Source organism: Bidens hawaiensis, unplaced genomic scaffold (genome assembly GCF_021521415.1).
Source record: "Bidens hawaiensis isolate Kalapana, Puna unplaced genomic scaffold, B.hawaiensis_p1.1 tig00014370_1, whole genome shotgun sequence".
NCBI lineage: Eukaryota > Viridiplantae > Streptophyta > Magnoliopsida > Asterales > Asteraceae > Bidens > Bidens hawaiensis.
Genome location: NW_027492243.1, coordinates 262,241 through 284,228, shown reverse-complemented (window position 1 = coordinate 284,228; position 21,988 = coordinate 262,241). Strand labels below are relative to the sequence as shown.

The 21,988-nt window shown below is 42.2% G+C and overlaps 1 protein-coding gene and 1 pseudogene across 1 annotated transcript; both read right to left on the bottom strand.

Annotated features, from left to right (window-relative positions):
- Window positions 1-10,244: 10,244 nt before the first annotated feature.
- On the bottom strand, window positions 10,245-20,939 carry LOC143546520 (disease resistance protein RRS1-like). The gene is made up of 6 exons (XM_077038177.1): window positions 20,423-20,939; window positions 11,839-12,937; window positions 11,670-11,738; window positions 11,367-11,591; window positions 10,599-11,291; window positions 10,245-10,508 (listed from the first exon to the last, which is right to left on the bottom strand). Exons 2-6 carry the CDS (start codon window positions 12,064-12,066, stop codon window positions 10,245-10,247), a joined length of 1,479 nt encoding a protein of 492 aa, XP_076894292.1. The 5' UTR covers window positions 12,067-12,937; window positions 20,423-20,939.
- On the bottom strand, window positions 12,529-20,916 carry LOC143546519 (toll/interleukin-1 receptor-like protein pseudogene; annotated as a pseudogene).
- Window positions 20,940-21,988: the final 1,049 nt, after the last annotated feature.

Below are 21,988 nucleotides of genomic sequence, written 5' to 3'. Positions count from 1 at the left end.
TACCAGTACATCGTCAGGAAGTTCATGCTCGAGTCTCTCGAGCCTGAGTTTCCTGAATCTCACCAGACTGTGTACGATGCCCCCAGTGGCAAGATCGGGGTATATGCTGCATTCTTTGTTTATGGAAACCTTAGGTTCCCATTGACAAAGTTTATGTACCGTGTCCTGGAGAGGCACGGGGTGCACCTGACCGAGGTGCATCCGATGGCGATTGCCAAGGTCCGGCACTTCGAGTGGGTGTGCCGGATTCTGGGTATTGAGCCCTACGTGGACCGCCTGATGACCTTCTATACTTGGAGGTGCGTCCAAGGGTGGTACACCCTGACAACCCGTATAAAGGGTTTAAAGATCTGCGTGACCGAGCGCAGTCTCCGATCGTGGAAGCGGGAGTTCTTCTACATCTCTGCCCGCGCCATCCCCATTGCTATGAAGTTCAAGAAGGGCCAAGCGCTTCCGAGCCTTCACGCTTCCAGCTACCAGGAGGCGGAATGGTTCGCGAAGATATCCCGGGTCCAATCTCCGGTTTACCGGTTTGCGGAGTCCGGGATGGTGCTGTTGGGGATGAGCCGGGTATGGAAGGATGCGTCTCGGTTTCCTATCCTTCTCGAATACGGTTTGAACTCTATTCCTTATGGTATGTCTTGTCTTTCTTGCTGATATTAGTTTATTTTTCTAACTGTTTCTTTTCTTTCAGAGGGGAATAATTTGGAGTCGCTCCTATTCCCGCGGGAGGCTGACCGTCCCGTACGGGTGGGCACTCGTGCTCTGGACGACAATGAGTTGCCCATCCTGGAGCAAACGGCGGATAGGTTTGTGGAGGTCTATCCGCCAGGCCAAGAGATCCTGAGCCACCGGCGGCCAGGTAAGGAGATATTTTTTCCCGAACCCCTCAATGCTGTACCCGCTGTTGGAAATCCTTACATCCTATCTTCTTCTGAGGAATCCGCAGATGGTCCTCCCCTTGTGCGGAAGAAGAAGACTGCTGCCCGGCGTGAAGGGGAAGGAGAAGGCCACAGCTGATCCAGTGGTTCTATCTGACACGGAGTCAGATAGTGAAGAGGTGGCGGGGAAGCCCGGTGGTGAGAAGACCACTGCTCCGGAGGCTACGACCGTTACCTCCGGAGAACCAACGAAGACGACGGTGACCGGTACCAAGAGGCCGGCTCCATCGGGTTCCTCCCCGCCCGTCCGTACGTTCAGGGTCAAGAAAACCCGTAAGTATAATCATAATGCCTTTGTAGATTTGTCACTTCATAATTTTCTTTTAACACTTTCTTCTTTGTGCAGGCGTGGATGTTGACGCAATCCTGGGTGAAACGCAGGGGAGTACCTCCTCGCCAATGACGGTAGGCTCGGTCAGCCTTCCTGAGGCGTCGACCCAGTCGCCTGCGCCTGCATCCGCTGGTCCAGTTGCTCGTTCCATCGAGCCAACTGTTCCGGCCGAGATGACGTCACCGCCGGCCGTGAGTGCGATTTTTACAGCATCCTTCACGGAACCGGCGGTTACTGCTGCTTTTAAGGAGGCGGCGACCGCGGCGGAGACCACGACGGCGACCACGGCGGCTGCCACCATGCCCGCGCCACCGGCACCGACAGCCGGACCATCAGGTACGCGCAGGGCTTCCCGCCGATCTTTGCCACCTTCCCATCTGCCTGACCTGTTAGATGGATTTCCTTTAGGTTCAGGTGATGGGTTTGGCGGATATCGGCCTGTCATTGACCCTACAGGTGCGTAGGGTTCCTTTGTTTTTCCCCTTTTTTTATCATCTTTTCCTTACTGTCTTTGTTTCTTTTGCAGTGTCGGATTCCAATGAAGTGTATGTTCCACGATGGAACATACGCCGAGGAACAACCCTTCGTACCCCTGTGGAGTGCGTGGACTGGGCTCGCCACGCTGCTCCTCATGGTGCGTTGGGGGAAGCCATGGCTAGCTACCAGGAGGGTAGGCTAACCAATGAGCTTCGGGTTCTCCAGGCCCGGATGCAGCCGCGCATCGAGCTGCTTTGTCGTGAAAACGACAAGTTGAAAGCAGCTCGCGCCAAAGACGTATCTGAAGCGCGTGCTCTCCGGGAGGAGAACCAACAGCTGGCGGCAGCTGCCGCCGCCAAGGAAAAGGCCTTCAAGGCCCTCGAGGTTGAAGTTCAGGCGCGACTCGAGGCCCGTTCCAAGGCTGCCCAAGCTGTGAATGAACAGCTTCGGCTGGCCAGGGAAACTGCGCGAAACGCAACCGAGAGGGCTGCCCAGGCTGAAGCCGTTGCTGAGCCTCTGCGTTTGGAGAATGAGGAGCTGAAAGGCAAATTAGAGGCTCTCCAACGCGCTCATGATGCCTTGGCAATGGAAGATGCCAAGAAACTCCAGGAAATCCTGGACCAGAGGGGGGTGCTTGACCAAACCGAGCGGAAGCTTAAGGGTGTCGAAGAGGCTGCCGCTAAGGAAGTTTTACTTGCCAACCTTAACAAGAGCGAAGCCGAACGCGCCCATACCGAAGCTCAAGCTGCCCTCCAATGGCTTCTTCGAGAAGCGTTGCCTCAGGTATGTTTAGATTTATCTTCACGCATTTCTTTTGTAAGAAAAGGTTCTAATACTTGTATTTTTTTCTTTGTAGGTTGTGCGTCGGGTCTTTTCAGAGACCTCCTACGATGATGCTATGACCGCAGCCCTCAACGCTTCTCATGATGATGGGGAAAAGGCCGGCTTCATGCTTGGTCTAGGGTTTGTTGAGAAAGGCGTCCCGCCTTCCAACTTCCCTTTGTTCGATGTGGATACCGAAGCCATTTACGACCAAGCATTGAACCAATACGCCGCCTTCCCGCATCCAGTGGTGGAAAAGGTGGATGAAGTAGCTGTTGCTGATGATAGGTTAGCTGTCCTCAAAGCTTTCCTCGAACCACCCCGTTCTTCTGACGGAGCGGGTCCTAGTGGAGGCGGCCCTGAAGCTTGACCCCGAGGATCCCTTTCCATTGCTTAGACTTGTATAGATTCTCTTCTAGGCGGGTAGTAACCCGGCCATTCTTGTAATATATTATTAAAATATAAATCTTTTTTGCGTATAAGATTGTTATTTCCTTCTTTGGATTCCTTGCTTTATAAACTCATGACTTGCATACTTAGTTTAAGTTAGCAATTTTCCAATTGTTCTAGAATAAGTTAACCTCTTGAACGTGGTTGATGATGGGTTAAAGTTTCGCTTCCTCTTCCGTGATTGTGCGGGTAGAACCGTCACTTGCACTTGGTAGGATGGCTAAACTTTAACCTTTATCTGACCTGCGTGCAGGTTTTCCTCATTTCTAAGTATTTAGGATAAGTTAACCTTTGAACGTGGTTGATAGTGGGTTAAAGTTTCGCTTCCTCCTTCGTGATTGTGCGGATAGAACCGTCACTTGCACTTGGTAGGATGGCTAAACTTTACCCATACCTGACCTGCGTGTAGGGTTTCCTTTTTTCCTTGTATTATTTTTTTTTTTTTTTTTTTTTTTTTTTTTTTTTTTTTTTTTTTTAGGATAACCTTTGAACGTGGTAAATGATAGTTTAAAGTTTTGTTTCCTTATTTGTGATTGTGCGGATAAGACCGTCACTTGCACTTACAAGGGTGGCTAAACTTTACTTACATCATACCTGCGTGTAGGTTTCCCTTATTTTTAACGTTGTGTTTATACGGGTTTTGCCGCCTTCCACACGTAACGACTTACTTCTCCCCCTTTATGTGGTAAACACCGGCACCAGTGGGGAGTTCATAAGAATAAAGGTAAACACATTATGAAAGGAGAATCATTTCCATTAGAAGTGGCTCTTGGCCTTTTCTTTACAAGTTTTGGAATTGATCTACATATAACATTTGCGTAATTGAGCTCCATTCCATGTTCTTGGGATGGGAGTGCCATCGAGCCTTTCGAGCCGGTATGCGCCCTTTCCCAGAACTTGTTTGATAACATATGGCCCTTCCCAGACTGGGGCCAACTTTCCTGGGCGTTCTTGGTTCGAAGCCTCGTTGTTACGCAGTATGTAGTCTCCTTCCTTGAAGTTGCAGAGTTTTACCCGCGTGTTGTAGTACTTTTGCATTTGTCGTTTGTAATTCTCTTCACGCACTGCGGCTAAGTCTCTGCGTTCCTCGGTTAGCATAAGATCCAACTGTCTTTCCGCATCATTGTCTTCTGGCTGACTCAAGACCCTTGGTGAGGGTAGACCAATTTCGACCGGAACCATGGCTTCCGTGCCATAAGTGAGGCTGAACGGGGTTTCCCCCGTACTGGCCTTCTTCAGCGTTCTGTTTGCCCAAAGGACGTGCGGAAGCTCGTCCACCCAGCCGGATCTGTGTTTCAAAAGTCTTTTCTTGATGCCTTCGACGATGCTCTTGTTTGCTCTTTCCACCTCACCATTACCTTGCGGGTGTGCCACTGAGGTAAAGGTGTGGGTGATTTGAAGTTCTTTCAGCCACTGTTGTAGCTTCTTGTCAGCAAAGTTGGTGCCGTTATCGCTCACCAAATTCTGTGGAAGTCCAAAACGACAAATTATAAATTCCCAAATAAATTTTTTGATATGCTTTGCGGTTGTTTGGGCTAAAGGTTTTGCTTCTATCCACTTGGTGAAGTAGTCGATGGCTACCACTAGGAACTGAACATTTCCTGCTGCTGTAGGAAATGGGCCTGTTACATCGATGGCCCACTTCTGAAATGGCCACGAAGAAGTGACTGGAACCAGTTCGTTTTTTGGGCGATGCGCGTTAGGTGCGTAAAGCTGGCAAGACCTGCATTTTCTGATGTATGCCAGTGCATCCGTATGCATCCCCGGCCAAAAGTATCCCGCGTTGTTTAGCTTGGCTACAACAGCGCGGGGGCCTGCGTGTACCCCACAGATGCCTTCGTGTACTTCCCTTAGGAGGTAGCCGGCATCTTGGTTGTCCACACATCTCAAGAGTGGGCCAAGAAAGTTACGTCTTTAAAGGATGTCATTGACGAGTTGATAATTCAGTGCTTTACAGCGTAGTTTTCTTGCCTGTGTTTTTGACTCTGGTAGTATTCCTGCTGCAAGGTAATTTATTATTGGTGTCATCCATGTTTCTGTATTGTTCTGGATGACACAAATTTCCTTGTGCGGGACTGATGGTGCTTCGAGGAGTTCAATGCGGATGTCCTTTCCCAAGTGGGTGAAGGCTAGTGATGCAAGCTTGCTTAACGCATCCGCAGATTTGTTTTCACTGCGCTTAACGTGTATGACTTTACAATCACTAAAATCACGCATAAGGGTTTTTGCCTGGGCGAGGTACAGGGCCATGGTGTCATTCACAGCCGTGTATGTTCCATTTATTTGGTTGGCCACCAGCATGGAATCCACGTGGGCTTCTAAGTTTTTCACTCCCATCTTACGCGCAATTCTCAAACCGGCCAAGAATGCTTCATATTCGGCTTCGTTATTCGTACTTGGAAAGTCCAGCCGAATAGCGTAAGTATATTCTTGGCCTGCTGGGTTGGTTAATTTTAACCCTGCGCCTGAACCCTCGTTACTGGCTGCTCCATCAGTGTAGAGTCGCCAGACATCATTGACGTCCTGTGCTGGGGAGGGTTGAGCCTCCTCCTGGCACTCTTTTTCCCGCGAAACGGGGACTTCTGCAATAAAATCGGCCAAGACCTGGCCTTTTATGGCTGGTCTTGGCTTGTATTTAATTGCATATTCTCCCAATTCAATTGCCCATTTGGCTAGACGTCCCGATAATTCGGGTTTGCCTAGAACATTTGAGAGTTTGAAGTTGGTGAGAATGGTGATTGGGTGGCCCTGGAAATATCGTCTTAACCTGCGTGAAGCGTGTATAAGTGCTAAGACCAATTTTTCGAGGGTAGAGTACCGGGTTTCTACGTCTGTTAGTACACGGCTAACATAATAGATTGGCATCTGGATGCCCTTTCGTTCTACTAGCAAGACTGCCCCGGTTGCTCTATCTGTTGCGGAAAGGTATAGGATTAACTCCTCTCCCGCTTGTGGTGCTGTAAGCGTTGGAAGTTCGATCAGGCGTGACCGAATCTCCTGAAAAGCTGCTTCCGCTTCTGGTGTCCAGCGGAAGTGCGTTTTCTTCAGGCAGTTTCTCAGTGTTGACACGAAAGGAAACGACTTATCCGCATGGTTTGCCAAGAAGCGATTAAGTGCGACTAGTCGCCCATTCAGTGTCTGAGCCTGTTTGATGGTGGTAGGTGATTCCATTTTAACAATGGCTTCGACCTTTTCAGGGTTCGCTCTAAAGCCATCTTTAGTAACAATGACTCCCAAGAACTTCCCTTCTTCCATCCCAAATGAACACTTGCTCGGGTTGAGCTTCATGTTTATCTTTCGGAGCGTGTTGAAAGTTTCTTCAATGTCTTTCAACATCGCCTCAGGCTCGAGGCTTTTGATGACCAAATCATCCATATAGACTTCCAAGTTTCTCCCGATTTGGGCATGAAACTCTTTGTCCATTAGTCGTTGGTACGTGGACCCTGCATTCTTAAGTCCGAATGGCATCATTTTATAACAAAATGTACCATCGGGCGTCCGAAATGCGGTTTTGTCCTGGTCATCAATGGCCATGTGGATTTGGTGGTACCCCTTATACGCATCCAAGAAGCATTTAAGGCGAAATGGCGCCAACGAATCCACTTTGAGATCAATTTCTGGTAACGGATAACAATCTTTGGGGCATGCTTTGTTCAAATCTTTGAAATCTATGCACATGCGCCATTGTTTGTCATTCTTCGGTACCATTACGGGATTTGCAACCCATGTTTGATATCTACTAACGCGTACGATGCCTGCGTCAAGGAGTTCCTTGACTTGGGTTCTACACGCGTTAGTTTGTTCAGGCCCCATTACCCTGCGCTTTTGTACGATTGGCGTAACAGCCGGATCGCATTTGAGCTTATGCTCCGCCTTACTTCGGGGTACACCAGTCATGTCAGCTGGTGTCCACGCAAAGATGTCAGCGTTTTTCTGCAGTAAGCGCTTGAGTAAGGTGCGGGTGGGATCAACAATTGTTGGTCCAATGGTAACGGCCTGGTCGGGGTATTTGCCATTGAAGGCCCATTTTTCCGGTTCAGTGATGGTTGGTTTAGCCTTCTTCAGTTTGGGTTTAGATGAGACAGATGCAATGCATACCTGGGGAATGCCAGAGATCATTGCTACACCCTCAGCTGTTGGCCATCCCATCATGCCGTGGACTGAAGATACCACGGCGTTGAATCTTGCCATCCCATCTCTTCCGAATAGGATGTCGTATGTGTGGTGTGGCTTTTTCATCACGACAAAATCCACGTCTTCTGTGCGTGAATGATTCCCATCGGTAAGAGTAACGGGGAAAGATAGGATACCCAGGGGTGTTTCTGTACTGCCATCAAACCCTTCCATTGAAGCGTAGACCGTTTCCAAGCGTTCCTTGTCTTCATCATCCAGCTTATCAAAGAACTGCCTGTACATCACTGTCGACGAAGCGCCGTTGTCAGCAAGAGTGCGGGAGGTGATGTAGTGCCCCAGCTGGCTTCTGATGACGATGGGGCCTTCTTTGCTGGGGCCTCCTGGCACTCGCGGGAAGCGCACCTCAGCTTCCTTCCACGCGCATGGTTCTATCACCTGTCTTTTTCTTCCTCTGACCTTGCCATGAACCATGTTGATGCTGATGTCGACGGGCTTTCGTCCGTTACCTCTGTACCGGTTGTCATTCCTTCCTCCCTTCCTAATTGATGCCACGAGATGTGCAAGCCTTCCATCCTTAACAAATGTTTCAATAATATCCTTCAAGGATGTGCACTCTTCAGTACCATGACCCTTTGTCCCGTGGAAATCACAGGATTTGCTTTGATCCGCATTAGGTTTCTGCCGGATCGATGGGGCTTTGGGCCATGGCAATTTTTCCGTGGCAAATATCTCCGTGACGCTCTTTGTGAGTGGCGTCCACCGGTGTTTTCGATTTGAAGGGTGTGTGTTGTCCCTTCCGCCAACAAGAGGGCGAGAGCTGGATGAGGTGTCAAAGTTTACCCTTGACTGCCAAATACCTAGCCTCCTCTTTTTGTTCTGCCGGGCGATCCGGACATTGTTCTCTCTTGTCCTCTGCGTGTAGAGGTGCGTACTCTGGGGAAGGTCCCTTCCCAGTTGCTTTTCCGTCTCGGCAAAGCGCTTTGCCGCCGTCATGATGGCATCCCATGTGGATGGCATGCCATCCTTACCCGTCAACGTGTGGATAAGTTCTGGGTATTCGGCGCCTTGGATGAAGGCGGCGCGAACCAGATCCTCACTTATGTTGCCGAGACTAAGCTTTTTAGAGTTGAAGCGAGTGATGAAGTCTAGTAAAGATTCATCCTCCTCTCTCACGCAGTTGAGGATCGTCCACTGCTCTTCAGTGTACTTCCTCTGTTGGCTGAAGTGCTGGCTGAACTTGTTCTGAAAGTCCGCCCAGTCATATATGTGGTGGATCGGTAAACGATCGAACCATGCCCTGGCTGCTCCGACCAGAGTCATCTGGAACATGTAGCACCACGTGGGTTCCGTCCAGTTGCTGACGGTAGCCCCCGCAATGAACCTGTTCAGATGGTCGTCTGGGTCGGATAGACCATCATAAGTGCCAATGTTTGACATTTGTTTGGCACTTCTCGGGGCGATTGCCTCCGCAATGTCTCTTGCGAATTTTGACCTTCCTGCATTTGTGGCAGTTGGTCTAAAGGTTTTGGAGAAGTCACGCGGGTTTCTCTCCGTGATTGGTTTAAAAGCTTCCCCAAAATTCCTTTTTGGTTGGACGTCCGTGTCCTTACGCTTCCCTTTCGCCTTATGGCGAGGGTTCGCGTCGGTATCAGACTCCAACTCATCTTCTGAGTACTCGCAGTCACTGCTCATATTGAGGTGTTGGCGAGTACTGGTGAATTCGTCAGCCTGTTGAGCTGAACGCAAGCGTTCATCCAATTCGGCTTGGAATTCTCTTTGCCGTGCTTCGGCCCACGCCTTCACTTGATCTAGTGTTTGGCGAGGGACCTTCGTTCGTTTTTCCAGTTGGGTATCGGCGAACCCCAATGGAATATTTACTCCACTTGCCCCGGCTTGGGTAGTCGGGGTAGTGTTCGTAAGGATTGTATAACCGCCGGTGTTCCCCCCAGATGCTGGGGTGGTTACCGGGGTTTCTTGGTCAGTTACAGGCCTTTGGACCGGAGTAACGTTAACCATTTCTTCAGAAATTGTGAAAACTAAAATAGTTCTAGCTTTTATGCACGGATGGCGCCAATGAAGAAACACTAAGTGACCCGGTACAGATTATAGATAATCTGGGGGTTAAGTAATGTTTCCCACGAATGAGGTCTAGCTGAGAAGGCTGTTCTTCAGGAGACCTGCAAAACAAACACCGTAAGCTCGTCACTGAGAAGGGGGGGGGTTCCTCCTTGTGACCACCCTCCGGCGTGAGAATCAGACTAGGTTGCTCTGAATATAAGTGTATATTAAGAGATTGCTAGATAACTGGATAGCAGATGATCTTACCATTCCAAGATGTTGGAGTATTTATAGCCGAAGGTAGGTTTTCTAGAAGGTACAGCCGGCTGAATAGTATTCCTGTTCAACCAACAGTGGACTATGCACAGGCCATACTGGTTGGTGGGTAGGTTACGGCCAACAGTAACAAAGTCGGCTGCACTATTCCACCAACTGTAGATTATGCACGTCCTACTTACTGTGGATTGTACGCAGGCCATGCTGGTTGGTGAATAGGTTACGGCCAACAGTAACACTATTCCACTAACTGTAGGCCGCGCATGCTCCTCAGTAAGGGTTGGTGAGTAGGCAGCGGCTAATAGTGAAACAGTACTAGAGGGTGCTCCTCCTCGTCCTGTTGTCGATGAGCTGTCACCCTGTGATTGGCTCATGGGCTGTTCTGGTCAGATCGTCTGTCCTATCCATACTTCTGTAGGTATGGTACAAGAGATCTTTCAGAATCAGACTGGCTCATTTAGGCGGGATTGTTCCCGCCTTGCTCATCCCTTCATGTGACTACTGAAGTAGCTAATGTCTTGTGCGTGTAGCCCTGCTGTCTGCGGGTAGCCTTTCCTGATGGCTTGTATCCGCAACTGCGGGAACAGGCGGGGTACTTCACCATTGGGAGGCTTTCCCTGCGTGTTCAGCTTGTGTACTGCGCGTAAGATCCTATGAGCATGGTGGGTCCTGCGGGAGCAGATGGCCTTTGCGCAGACGTCCCTGCTCCAGGTGAGTCTTGCGGGACCAACTGGTCTCTGCTGGGACCTACCTCTTCAATCATCTTCAGGTTTGCCAAAAACTTTAGGGTTATAGACCAAATCAACGCCATTGCTCGTACTGATTTTACAAAACCATACCCAGTCATCACCTGATAAGGAATACTTGAAATTTACATTAATTCCTTTCAGCCTCTTATTTTTGGGACACGTAGGAACATCAAAGTACAAAGAAGGTGAATTTGATATATACTCAAGTGTCATGTTTGGATCTTCTATAACTGACATAGATGTGCTCATTATACCAAATTCGTACAACATCTGTGCCACAAAACAAAATGGCTCAATGATTCTATACGATTATTATTACAGATGTTATGGCCGGATGGATTTAAGAGAGAAACAACAGACCTGGATATGCCAACTTCTGCCTTCTGTGAGCTCATCATCACCAACAAGGCACACCTGATGGTTTTCATGCTCTTTTAGCCATTTCATGTGACCCAAATCAGTTTCATCTAGTTTAGCTATTGGTATTAATTTCATAAAGCCTTCAACTTCATGCAAACGGATACAACCTAAATAACCAAATTCTTGCAAAGTGAATCGAGCTGATTGAAAAGTTATTCTCTCTATTAACTCACAGCCGTATACATACAATTCTGCAAGTGTATTAGGAAGGCCTGCAAGACATATGAGTCTAGAGCAAAAACTCAGGTCAAGAACCCGAAGCTTTTTTAGATGATCAAAGCAAGGCAAGGACTCAAATAGACTATTGCCTAAATTCAAATACTGCAAATCTAGTTGAACCCTGAAAGTTAAAGGAAAAGAAGTTGTATGTTTAAGAAAGCAATCTTTGAGGAATAACTGATGTAATGAAATTGGGAAGGGAAGAGTAGGTTTTGTAAGGTCTCCAAGGGTATTGCACCCTGTCATGTTCAGTAATTCAAGACTTGTAAGGTCTCCAAGGGTATTACAAACATTAACCAAACTGTAACAGTTCCAAAGAATTAAAGTCTCAAGATTAGGGATTCTGATAATGTTGCGTATTTCGTTGAGTTTGTGTGAGTCTTTAAGATTTAGAATCTTCAGTGAGTGAATATCCTGTTGCAAGTTATACAAAGTATCACAAAGATGATTAATAATTAAGCAACAAATATAAGATAATGGATTCACTACCGTAGGGGGTTCAAATACTTCCAACTTGCTATAGCTCATATCTATAGCCACCAAGTTTCCCATACATAAGTCGACGGGTATGGTTCTTAAATGGAATCCATGCCAACAAAGCCATCTTAAATCTTCAGAAAGGTTCTCATAGGATCCAATGAGTTCAACAAAATTTAGTTTGAGAAATTTTAGGCTATCCATATTCTTAAGTGCGTCTATTTTAAGGTTTGATGGCTGCGTATTTAGAATGTAACGAGTTGTAAGGTCTGACATACTCGGGCATAATGAAAAACTTGGATTTTTAGTTATTACCTTGAATGCAATATTCTCTTCCAATACAGTTTTCATGTCTAGTGCTAAACCTTCCACCGTTTCTGAACCCTGAAAAAAAAAGACATAACAGTTAAACAAAACACGATCAGGGAAAAGTGATTCTTGATGGACTATGTTTTTTGCAAAGGTGAAAGTAAAACAGGCTTACAATTCCTTTTTTCAGAATCTTATAAGAGTCACAACTAAGCCATACTCTACTACGGTTTGCAGGGAGAATTAATTCTTGACGGACTATGTTTTTCGCCATCTCTTGAACCAACCTATGCATCATGAGCTTTTTGTTTGGTGAGATATAAAGAAGACATCTGTTAATTAGGATTTTAACCCCAGATATTGCTGAGTAGTCAGGCTCCAATATCTTTACCGCATAATCCATGTCTACACCAACAAAGAAACAAGCGATATGCAAAAGTAACCCTTTTATAGGAACACCTGGCAATGCCTCGTAGCTTCTTATGAGAACACTCTGAACTCGTAAATCAATATCTCTTTCTAATAACCCAGCTGGCTTACCCAATTTTCAACGTCTCTTTTGTAAAGAGATGAGCCCAACACTTCAAGAGCAAGTGGGTTTCCTTCACAATATTCTACTGCCCGTAGTACAACCTTCAGAAAGCCTGAGTTGGGAATTTTGGATCTAAATGCATGACGACATAAAAGCTCTGATGATTCTTCGTCGTTCAATAATTTCATTTCATACCTTAGACACTTCCAATATGGAAAGTCAAGCCAATCATCTGTATTTTCCCTCGTTGTAATTATAATCTTGCTATGCGTGTTAAGCTTCCTTAGCTTCCTTCCTAGTAAATCAAACAACTGACTATGTCCAACAATGTCATCAAGAACAATGAGTCTTTTTCATCTGCAAGGCTTCCTCAATCATAGGCGCGCCTCGAGCAACACAAGGTATGCTTCTCCTTTTACCCCCTGAAATGTCTCTAAGAAGCTGTTCATGTAGTGGAAGTAAACCATCGGGTCCTTTACATCTACTACCAATGTCTTCAACAAAACTCGCACATTCAAAATATTTCCAATTTGAATCGTATATATATTTGGCTAGTGTTGTCTTCCCACTTCCGCCCATACCGTAAATTGTTAAAAACTCAAGATTGCTCTCATTTAACCATGAATTGATAACCTCATAACGAGTGACCATCCCTGTTATATTGACCGGAAGATGGACATCTTTGGTACCTAATTTATTGTAAATGGTATCAACAATTTTCTTTAGAATTCGTGTTTCGGGTCTGCAAAGAACATAAGAAAAATGAACAAGCTCATGAGATGAATTTAAAGTTTAAATAATCTATCTTAATCACATAAATAAGAAACCAAAGTAGAGTTGTGAACATCAATGTTATTTTTCAAAAAAGAGAAATCAATAACACGCTTCTGCGAGACAAGGTGGTCAGTCGGTTACGTCTTTGCACACCTGTCACAAACGTGAGGACGCCAAAACTTGTAGAAAGTTGTGTTGGAGATAACCCTGGTGTTGTTAGTTTGTTAAAGTTTAGTTAGTAACTAGTGAATTTCTTGTCGGATACGCGTGAAGTAAGGTCTACTCTCTGACCAGTGGACATTCTTGGGTTCGGATGGGCGGGGGGAAGCATGCTTGTGTGAACCTTACTGGGGTGTCCCCTCTTGTCGGGCTTAGGGACACTGGGTTTGTTGCTAGGCAGGCCGTGCTAAAGACAGAAACAGGAAAAATTGCTAAGCAAGAGAAGGCATGTGTCGAGAATCAACACGCTTCCATTCCTTTTGCTTTCGATACATTTGGTTCTCTTGCCCCCGATGCTGTTAAGTTTCTGAATAGAGTTCAGCGGGTCGTGCATAGTAACTAAACGACGCCGAAGAATGATAACTTTGTTTTCAGTAGGATCGGTTTTGCTATTCAAAAGGGAGTAGCGGCACAACTTGTTGCCCGCTTACATACATCTCTATTGTAATTGGATCCTTTTATTTGTTGAAATAGGATGTTATAAGTTTTTTGAGTTATATACAAAAAAAAAGCAACTAGTTAGAAATTTTGTTAGTAAAGTTAGTTCCAAAATTATAAATAAATGATAGTTTGGGCTAATGTTGTATATTATTAACTCAACGAAACGTTGTGTTCATATGTGAATCATCGCGACTGTAGGTTTGTAAACACCGGTGGGTATAAATAGCACCACCGGCCACCATTGTAAATCATCAATTCTACATGAATTTATAATACAATTTCATTCTTGTTAATTGATGTTCATATATTATTTAGGATAATGTTAAAAAACAAAGGACAAAAAAAATGAGAAGAGTGAGAAGTAATTTAATACATTGATCTTAGATTTGTAGGATACAGGGCTGGGGGGGGGGAGTTTATGCACATATATGCTTGATATATAAAAGCTCTTGAGTCAAACGGCATCGTCAGTTGGTCGAATCGGTTGTTAAGTTTGGTGTTTAAAAGTCACCAGAAAAATAGATTCCACCGAATAACTTTGCCAGAAAGTCTTGGCGGAGAAGATGACAACAAAATCAAGTTTCATGTAATAGCAAAAATAGCCCCTGCTCTTTATTTCATAATTAAATATATTATTTACATACTCACCGCTTTTAGTTTTGTTTTAGTTAAACTTCATTCTTAACTTTTTTGTCAACATGACATTTAAAATCCTTTAAACAATTTTAAAAAATTTTGTATATATTAAAATAACTATATTAATTTTAATAAATTTTGTATTAATAACTCGTATAAGTATAAAGTTTAAGGGTTTCGAAAATTTGGGTATTACATTTATATTATATTTTTGTTACATTTATTGTTATAACATTGATCGTCGTTCATAAAAATTAGTTTATATATTTCGTTATTCGCTAAGGCCTACGTGCCTTTTTATTTCCGCTCGGTCGAGGTATTTAAATCCTCGGAGGCAGCCCTGGTGGGGTAGAGATTAATTTAAGAGAAAAAAGTTGATGGGAAGAGCATATAGGTAATAACCCACATTTGTTGAATTTTCTCTACATGTGCAAGGCCAAGGTTGCAAAAGTCGCTAGGCAGCCGACTGGGGAGTTGAGAGTACTCGCCTTAGTCGGTGAGTACCCGGCCTTAGTCGGAGAGTACTTAGGGATGGATCACCGAGAAATTGTCCTAGATGGGGATTACTCGGGGATTACTCGTTGAGTACTCGCCGCCTAGGCGCAATTTTTACAACCATGTGCAAGGCATATGTCAGTTCCCCTATCATTGTGTTATAGGTTGTGGTTATTGTGTTTTTCAATTGCTACTCATGTTAAAGATAAAAATTAAAACAAGATTACGTCATTGTGTGTTTTTGTTCTTCATTATATCTTTCTACTCATCATTTTCTGTTCATCATTGTGTATTACGTTTATTGTCTTTTGTTCGGGTTTAACATGTGACATTCACTTCATTTGAGAAAAAGAGTATACGTTCATTGTGTATTAAGTTCAGGTCATTGTGTAATATGTATTTTTCATTGTGTTTTACGTTTAAGGTCATTGTATAATATGTATTTATCATTATGTTTTACGTTTCAGGCTATTGTGTAATATGTATTCATTATTTTGTTATATGCATTAAATAATTTGTTGTTATTTTATCATGATGAGTAGAAAAACACAATGGCAAAAAAAGATACAATGACAGGCAGAAAGACACAATGACGTAATTATTATTTTATTATTGTTTAACAAAATCATACTCATATTGGAAACAAAAAAAAACGCTTGCTATTACGGTGAAATTTTTTTAAATAAATATCACATGAGAAAGGTTATAAACGTTTTAAAATGATGGGAGAATTAACACTCGTCTTGCATGTGAAGAGAATAAATATATGTGTTTACTTTTATGTCCTTCCCACTGTGGTCCCCACATGACGCATGCCAATCAATTGTGGCTTCTCATACTTCTCATTTATGTGAGCTTTTGTAAAATAACTCAACCCATACTATTTATTCCATTCGTTTTGTTTAATCGATATCCTATAAATCAAGTTGAACTAGATCAACCCTGCTAAGAAGAGGTTAACTATTACATATACCTAGAGGTGGCAATCTTGATATAAAGCATTTTAAATGGGTTAGTTTCAGCTGTTTTGAGAACTATATGGGTTGATTTAGGTAAGATATTTTAACTAAATGGATTAAAATGGGTCACTTGAAAATCACCTTGTTATTTTTGAGTCAAAATGGGTCACTTGAAATTCCACCTTGTTATTTTTTGGTCAAAATAGGTCAACATATTTAACGAAACGGGTCGATATGGGTTAGTGTCATAAGAAAATGTTGCAGTCTTTGGATTCGTTTTTAGTTTTTTGTTTCGTGGTCGGTTTCAGTTTTTTAGTTTCGTTTTTATCGATTTTTTCGGTTTTGATTGGTTCGGTTCAATTTCTTGGTTTGTTTTTACGAACGAGGACAACCATGGAAACATTTTATTTTATTTTTTTTACTTTTTTTTGTTTTTGATTTATATTTTGAGTTATGATTTTTTATTACTTTTTTGAATATTTTTGAGAGGTCTTTGATCTCAACCCGTTTTGACCCGTTCCTCCTCGGACCTACCCGTTTCGACCGGACCCTTTTGACCCGGACCCGTTCCAACCCAAACCAAAACAATCCTTTCTAACTGTGTCATCCTGATCCTAACTCGTTGCGACGCTAACCTGTTTCGACCCATAACCGTTTCATCTGACCCGACCCGACCCATTTGCCATCCCAGAATTACACCCCTTCTATATATGGTCATCTAAAGACTGATTAGTTCATGGACTAATTAATATAGAAAAAATTAGCCTGGTGACTTTTTCTTGAATTTTATAGTTTAAAAGTCTAGGTTGAACGCCCTTTTCATTAATGATATTAGCAACAAAGTATGTATGGAATTTATGATATTAGCACCAAAAATATTAATATTGTTTAATTTTTTGAAATTTAATTTTATAATAATATCACATTTTTAGTTAGTTACAGATCGAATTGCAAACTGAAACTAGTAATCGACTCGCGTGTTGCGTAACGAACTCGGTTTGTAAAACCTGAGCATTGAAGTGGCGAGTCACCGTGAATTTGGTCAGTATTAGATATGTTCGTTACGATATCGAAACTAAACCTAAAAAATACATTCAACTTAACATACTTAGAATAAAAAAACAAAAGAAAAAAAGTAGAGGCAGTAGTATAATGTATTATAAAAAAATTAGCATATTTAAAACAATATTTATCCAATTGGTAAAACCCGAGTATTGCGTTGCGACAGCGAATTGACACCTATTTGGTGGGTATCCGTTAAGTTCGTAACGGTACCATAATTAAACCCAAAATAATAAGATCGTCAAATTAACATATAAAAGAATAAAACATTTAAAATTGTGTTTATTAGGTCAGTAAAACCCAAGTGTTGGTAAACCTCAGCGTTACCACGGCGAGTCGATGCAAATTCAGTCAGTGTGGGCACATTCTTTAGGGTATAAATGATGTTGGTAAAACAAGAGCGTTAAAACTCAAAAAATAAATTACTCAAATTAACATATAAAAAGATTAACATAAAAAAGAACAAAATATTTAAAATGACGTTTATTCGGTCGGTAAAATCTGGACGCTGGTAAAACCAAGTATTGTCGGTCTCGGGCGTTGAGGTGGTGAGTCAACGTGAATTCGGCCAGTTTTGTTTACGTTCGTTACGGTACCAACAATAAAAAATAAAAATATATATATAAAAAATTGAAGTGGACCAGCAGGGTGACATCGGTCGGGCCTTACGACACCAACATTAGCTTTTAATCTATGTAGATAATCCTTGTATATTTACTTTTAGTTTTTTTAAAGGTATGATAGAATGTAAGAATAGTACTAAACCTTTATATAATATTATGTTTTTGTATTGTATTTGTTGAATTTTAGTTAAGGCCTAACTTAGGTGGTTTTTGTTTTTTGTCTGAAGATCTTTCTGGCCTTTTATGTGTGCGCAGCGCAGACCACGCACAAACCTTTAGGCTCGCAGACTGTTTGTTTTTCTGAAGACATTTCATTAAAAAACGTCTTCGCGCCCTCTTATCCTAGAAGACATGGACCTTCCTCTTTTCAAGTCTTCTGTATCTTCTATCTCATTCAAAACCCTAGCTCCCCTTTCATTCTACCATCTCCTCCCTTTCATCTCCTCCCCTACCATCTCCTCCACAGCCGGCGCCGCACCACCGCGACCTCCACTGCCAGTGCCGCACCACCGCCGACCGTCACTGCTCCTCCACCAACCCCAGCCGACTGCCGCTGCCTTTCTCCCGACATCACCGCCAACCGCCGCTGCCTATCTCTCGACATCACCGCCGCCGCAGGCTGCTCCGCCACCTCCAGCCGTAGCTGCCACCTCCACTACCGTCTACCATCTACCTTGGCATGTTTATTTTTCTTCAAGATTTGATAGTCTATTCACCATTATTGTAATTGTTCATTATTACTAGTTTGCTATTGAATAAAGTTTGTAGAAGGTTTAGATTTATGAATGTGGTGTTGTTTGATTTTTTGTTAAATTGTACAATTATTACTAGTTTGTTGTTGAATAAAATATGTAGAAGGTTTATGAATGTGTTGTTTGATTTTTGTTTTAAAAAATCGGTTTATTTAATTTTCTGTTTATTATAGTAGTGTGCAGACGTTAAAAAACAAACAGTCTTCTTGTTGCAGACTGTAAAGATTTGGTCCACCTCTTCTACTGCAGATGTTTACAGATATGGTCCGCAACCTGCAGACATTTTACTTTTGAAAAAACAAACAGAACCTTACAGACACCCTCTAAACCACTTCAAAATCTATATGATGTAATAATGTTCACCAAATTGTCCTTAACTTTGACATACTACTTTTATTTTCCTTTTTTTAAATACCCTTTTCAGTTATAATGGATGAGTTGGGTTGAATTGATTGTTAGGTTAAAATGAGTTTATGTTAGAATGGATATAGATAAGAATAAGGGTTAAATAGTTTCATAGATAATCAATTTCAAGTATCTAGCCTTTTGTAAAAAGAAATGAAGAGATAGATAGCAATATTGGCCATTGCGTGCAAGCAGGCTAGTGTAGATGAAGAGCAGCCCCTAGGTATTGTACGACAAGAAATTCTCAGCTAAACTAAAAGGAAAATTTTATAGAGTTGCAATTAGGTCTGCAATGTTATACGAAACAAATTGTTGGGTCATTAAGAGAACGCAAATGCGTAAGCTAAAGGTAGCAGTGATGAGGATGCTGAGATGGATATATGGGCGCACTAGGTTGGATCGGATTAGAAATGAGATTTTTAGGGAAAGATTAGGGGTAGCGATAAAATATTAAAAGGGAGGTTGAGATGGTTTAGGTATGCGAAGAGGAGGCATGAGACATCATCGGTTAAGGTAGTAGAAACCCTTACTGTAGAGGGGAAGAGTAGTAATAGAGGTAGACCTGAACTGACTTGGGATGAGCGGTTTAGGAAGGATTTGATAGATTTGTACCTCTTTGAGTACATGATAGGAGTCCATGTAGACGTAGGATTAAAGTTAAGGACTTTTAGAAGGTTCATTTGTGGTTTAGCTTTGTCTAGAAGCTTAGATCTTACTATGGTGTAGGTTGGGGGTGTTCTTCGGATTATTTATTCGGGTTTCGGGTTGTTCTGGTTTGAGCTCAAAGCAATTTGATCCAAAACTCGATCCAAATAAGGTCTGGTTGTTCAGGTTAAACGAGTCGGGTAAATCCGAGTCGGGTTTCAGGTTTTAAAAGTTACAAAAATCATTCACCTTTAACAAGATCATAAATAAATAAATAAATAATTTAAATGAGTTAAAAGAAGTTGCTTAAATCAGATTTTTCATAAGTAGCTTTTGACAAATATTCAAACCGATAAACATTTCAGCATAATAAATGCATATGTTCTAAAACTAGTTTTCAACATCTTAATTCTAAAGCATACACTACACGAAATGAAACATATACTAACATCCATTCAATCTTTCACTTTCCATTTTAACATAATAAACCATACAAAACAAGCATATCACACACACACATGTTCGAATTAAAAAAAATATGCCCGAATTATTCCCGTATCAATCTAACATCTAATAAACTGGACGACCAAAATAATACATACAGGGGTTCAAATTCGCACTAGCTTTGCGTTATTCGGGTTAACCCGATTAAGGATATTTCAACCCAAATACTGACCCGATTGTTTGATCTCGGATTCGGGTTCGAGTTAGAAGTTTAATCGGGTCAGGTAAATTGGGGTCGGGTTATTTGGGTCTCAGGTCTCTTTGGGTTGAGTTCAGTATTCGGGTACGATTAAAAAACGCACCCTAGTTTAGGTTACCATACATGCTATTGCTCATCTCTATTTATTTATGTAGATATGTTGCATATGTTTTTAGTTTACTCTCTCTCTCCTTTTTTTTTATCTTGGATTCATGTTGATTTATTCCAGGATTTTCTTTCTTTGACCTATGACTCATTCCAACTTTTTCTTTTCAATCTTTTAGGTTGACCTGTTTAGACCCCTATATATTTACTCAAACCCAAAACAACCAATTAAGGTTATTATTATGACCAATCTGACCGATAATAACCATAACCGAAATGGGTTACCTCGCCAGGCTTATATAATAGATTATGGTATTTCTTAAAAATCAAATACTCGTGATATTGTGATTATCACTGGCGACCAAGAAAAAACTCACTTCAGAAACGACTGAATTTAAATAACCATACCCGGAAACTACTTCTCCGGCCAACTCAGCAACCTCCATAAGAGCTTTCTTCCACCGGCTTATGTTGCGATCTGTCCACTTTGAACTAGATGGTTTGACTTGTACGGAGAAACTTCCATTTTGATTCCTAACATCTGTGGGCTCAACGCCATAAAAAACAGGTAGAACAAAATGATTGCAATTCCTCCTTTGCTCCAGTATGAGCACAAGCTCATCAAGACACCAACTAGAAGTTGCATAATTCCTTGACAATACGACTACAGAAGCCTTCGAATCTTTAATTGCTCTTTCAATTTCTGGCTTCAGTTCTTCTCCTTTGTTGATTCCTTCATTATCTCTGAACGTATGAATTCCTGCTTGCTTTAACCCATGGTATAGATGATCCGCAAAAGAGTTTCGAATATCTTGGCCACAAAAGCTTAAAAATGCATCATAGCAGTAAGCTTCGTCCTCAAAAGAGGAAGCCTTAAGAGTAGAGGAGGAACTAGAGGCCATTGAAATCAGATCTAAAATAATTGAAGAGGAGAGATGAACAGGTGAATATGGGATGAAAAGTCTTGGTCTTCAAATATAAAGACCAAATGACTGAATGAGCAATCAAGTGGCTTATGGATATTTCCATGCATACCCCACAGAGGCCATTACACAACGTCCATGACCTATTCAATACAATTTTTTGTCCTCCAGAGTTGTGGCCCTTTCACTCTTTCTATGAATTTAATAATAACTAGGTAGCATACCCGGTTGGCAGTTGTTAGCTTATCACCTTGTGTGGTGCGGCTATAAATTGAGGTGAATTCGATCAGTGATGGGCTACGGCGTCCGAAATAAACCCAAAATAATTCCTTAACGCCCAAATACAACAAATTAACATAAACAAAACCACACACTGCAGTAACGAAACGACGCAAATTCAGTTTATATCATAATTCATCCACACCAAAATATAAAAAGTTGGCATATATAATACAAGAAAAATTATTGTTGCGAATTCGCGGTATCGATGGACAAAACAAAAGGCAGCGTTGATCGATTTCGAAAGGTCAATCAAAACAATTTATAAATATTACATTTACTAGCTAGGGCAAGTAAGGTGTCGAATCCACTGAGAATCAGTGGAAAGTGCTAATCAAGTTTAATTCTTAATAACTAATTATACTAAATGGACAGACGATGTCAAGAAGTTTCAAAGATTTGTTAAACGAAAACACTAATGATTTGAGTTGTAAACAGTTATAAAAAGGGTAACCAATCTCCAGGTTTCAGGTTTTGAAGTAAAATGGATAAACGATTAAACCTATTGAATTATAACCTTTGTTTGAATCAATAAACCAAGAGACTAGATGTTTGACTATGTTGATCGTTAGAACTTAATCCAATTGATTGACACGGCTAGACAATAATCTAATTGATTGTAATCTTGGGTAATGATGAAACAATTGTTCTATGGTTAAAGATAACTAAGCCAATGACACTAAGAACTCAATCCCAATTGTTGATGACCAAAATCATTAACTGATAAACTTCAAATAACATTGATTACCCAAGAACATTTTCAAGCATACAA

Excerpts from the sequence above, each read along its gene's own strand:
- LOC143546520 (XM_077038177.1), bottom strand. The coding sequence starts at position 12,066 with ATGGATTATGCGGTAAAGATATTGGAGCCTGACTACTCAGCAATATCT. Across the intron at positions 11,592-11,669 it reads AAGAGAATATTGCATTCAAG|CCATCAAACCTTAAAATAGA; the intron begins GTAATAACTAAA and ends CTAAATACGCAG. Across the intron at positions 10,509-10,598 it reads GCAGAAGTTGGCATATCCAG|ATGTTGTACGAATTTGGTAT; the intron begins GTCTGTTGTTTC and ends TTTGTGGCACAG.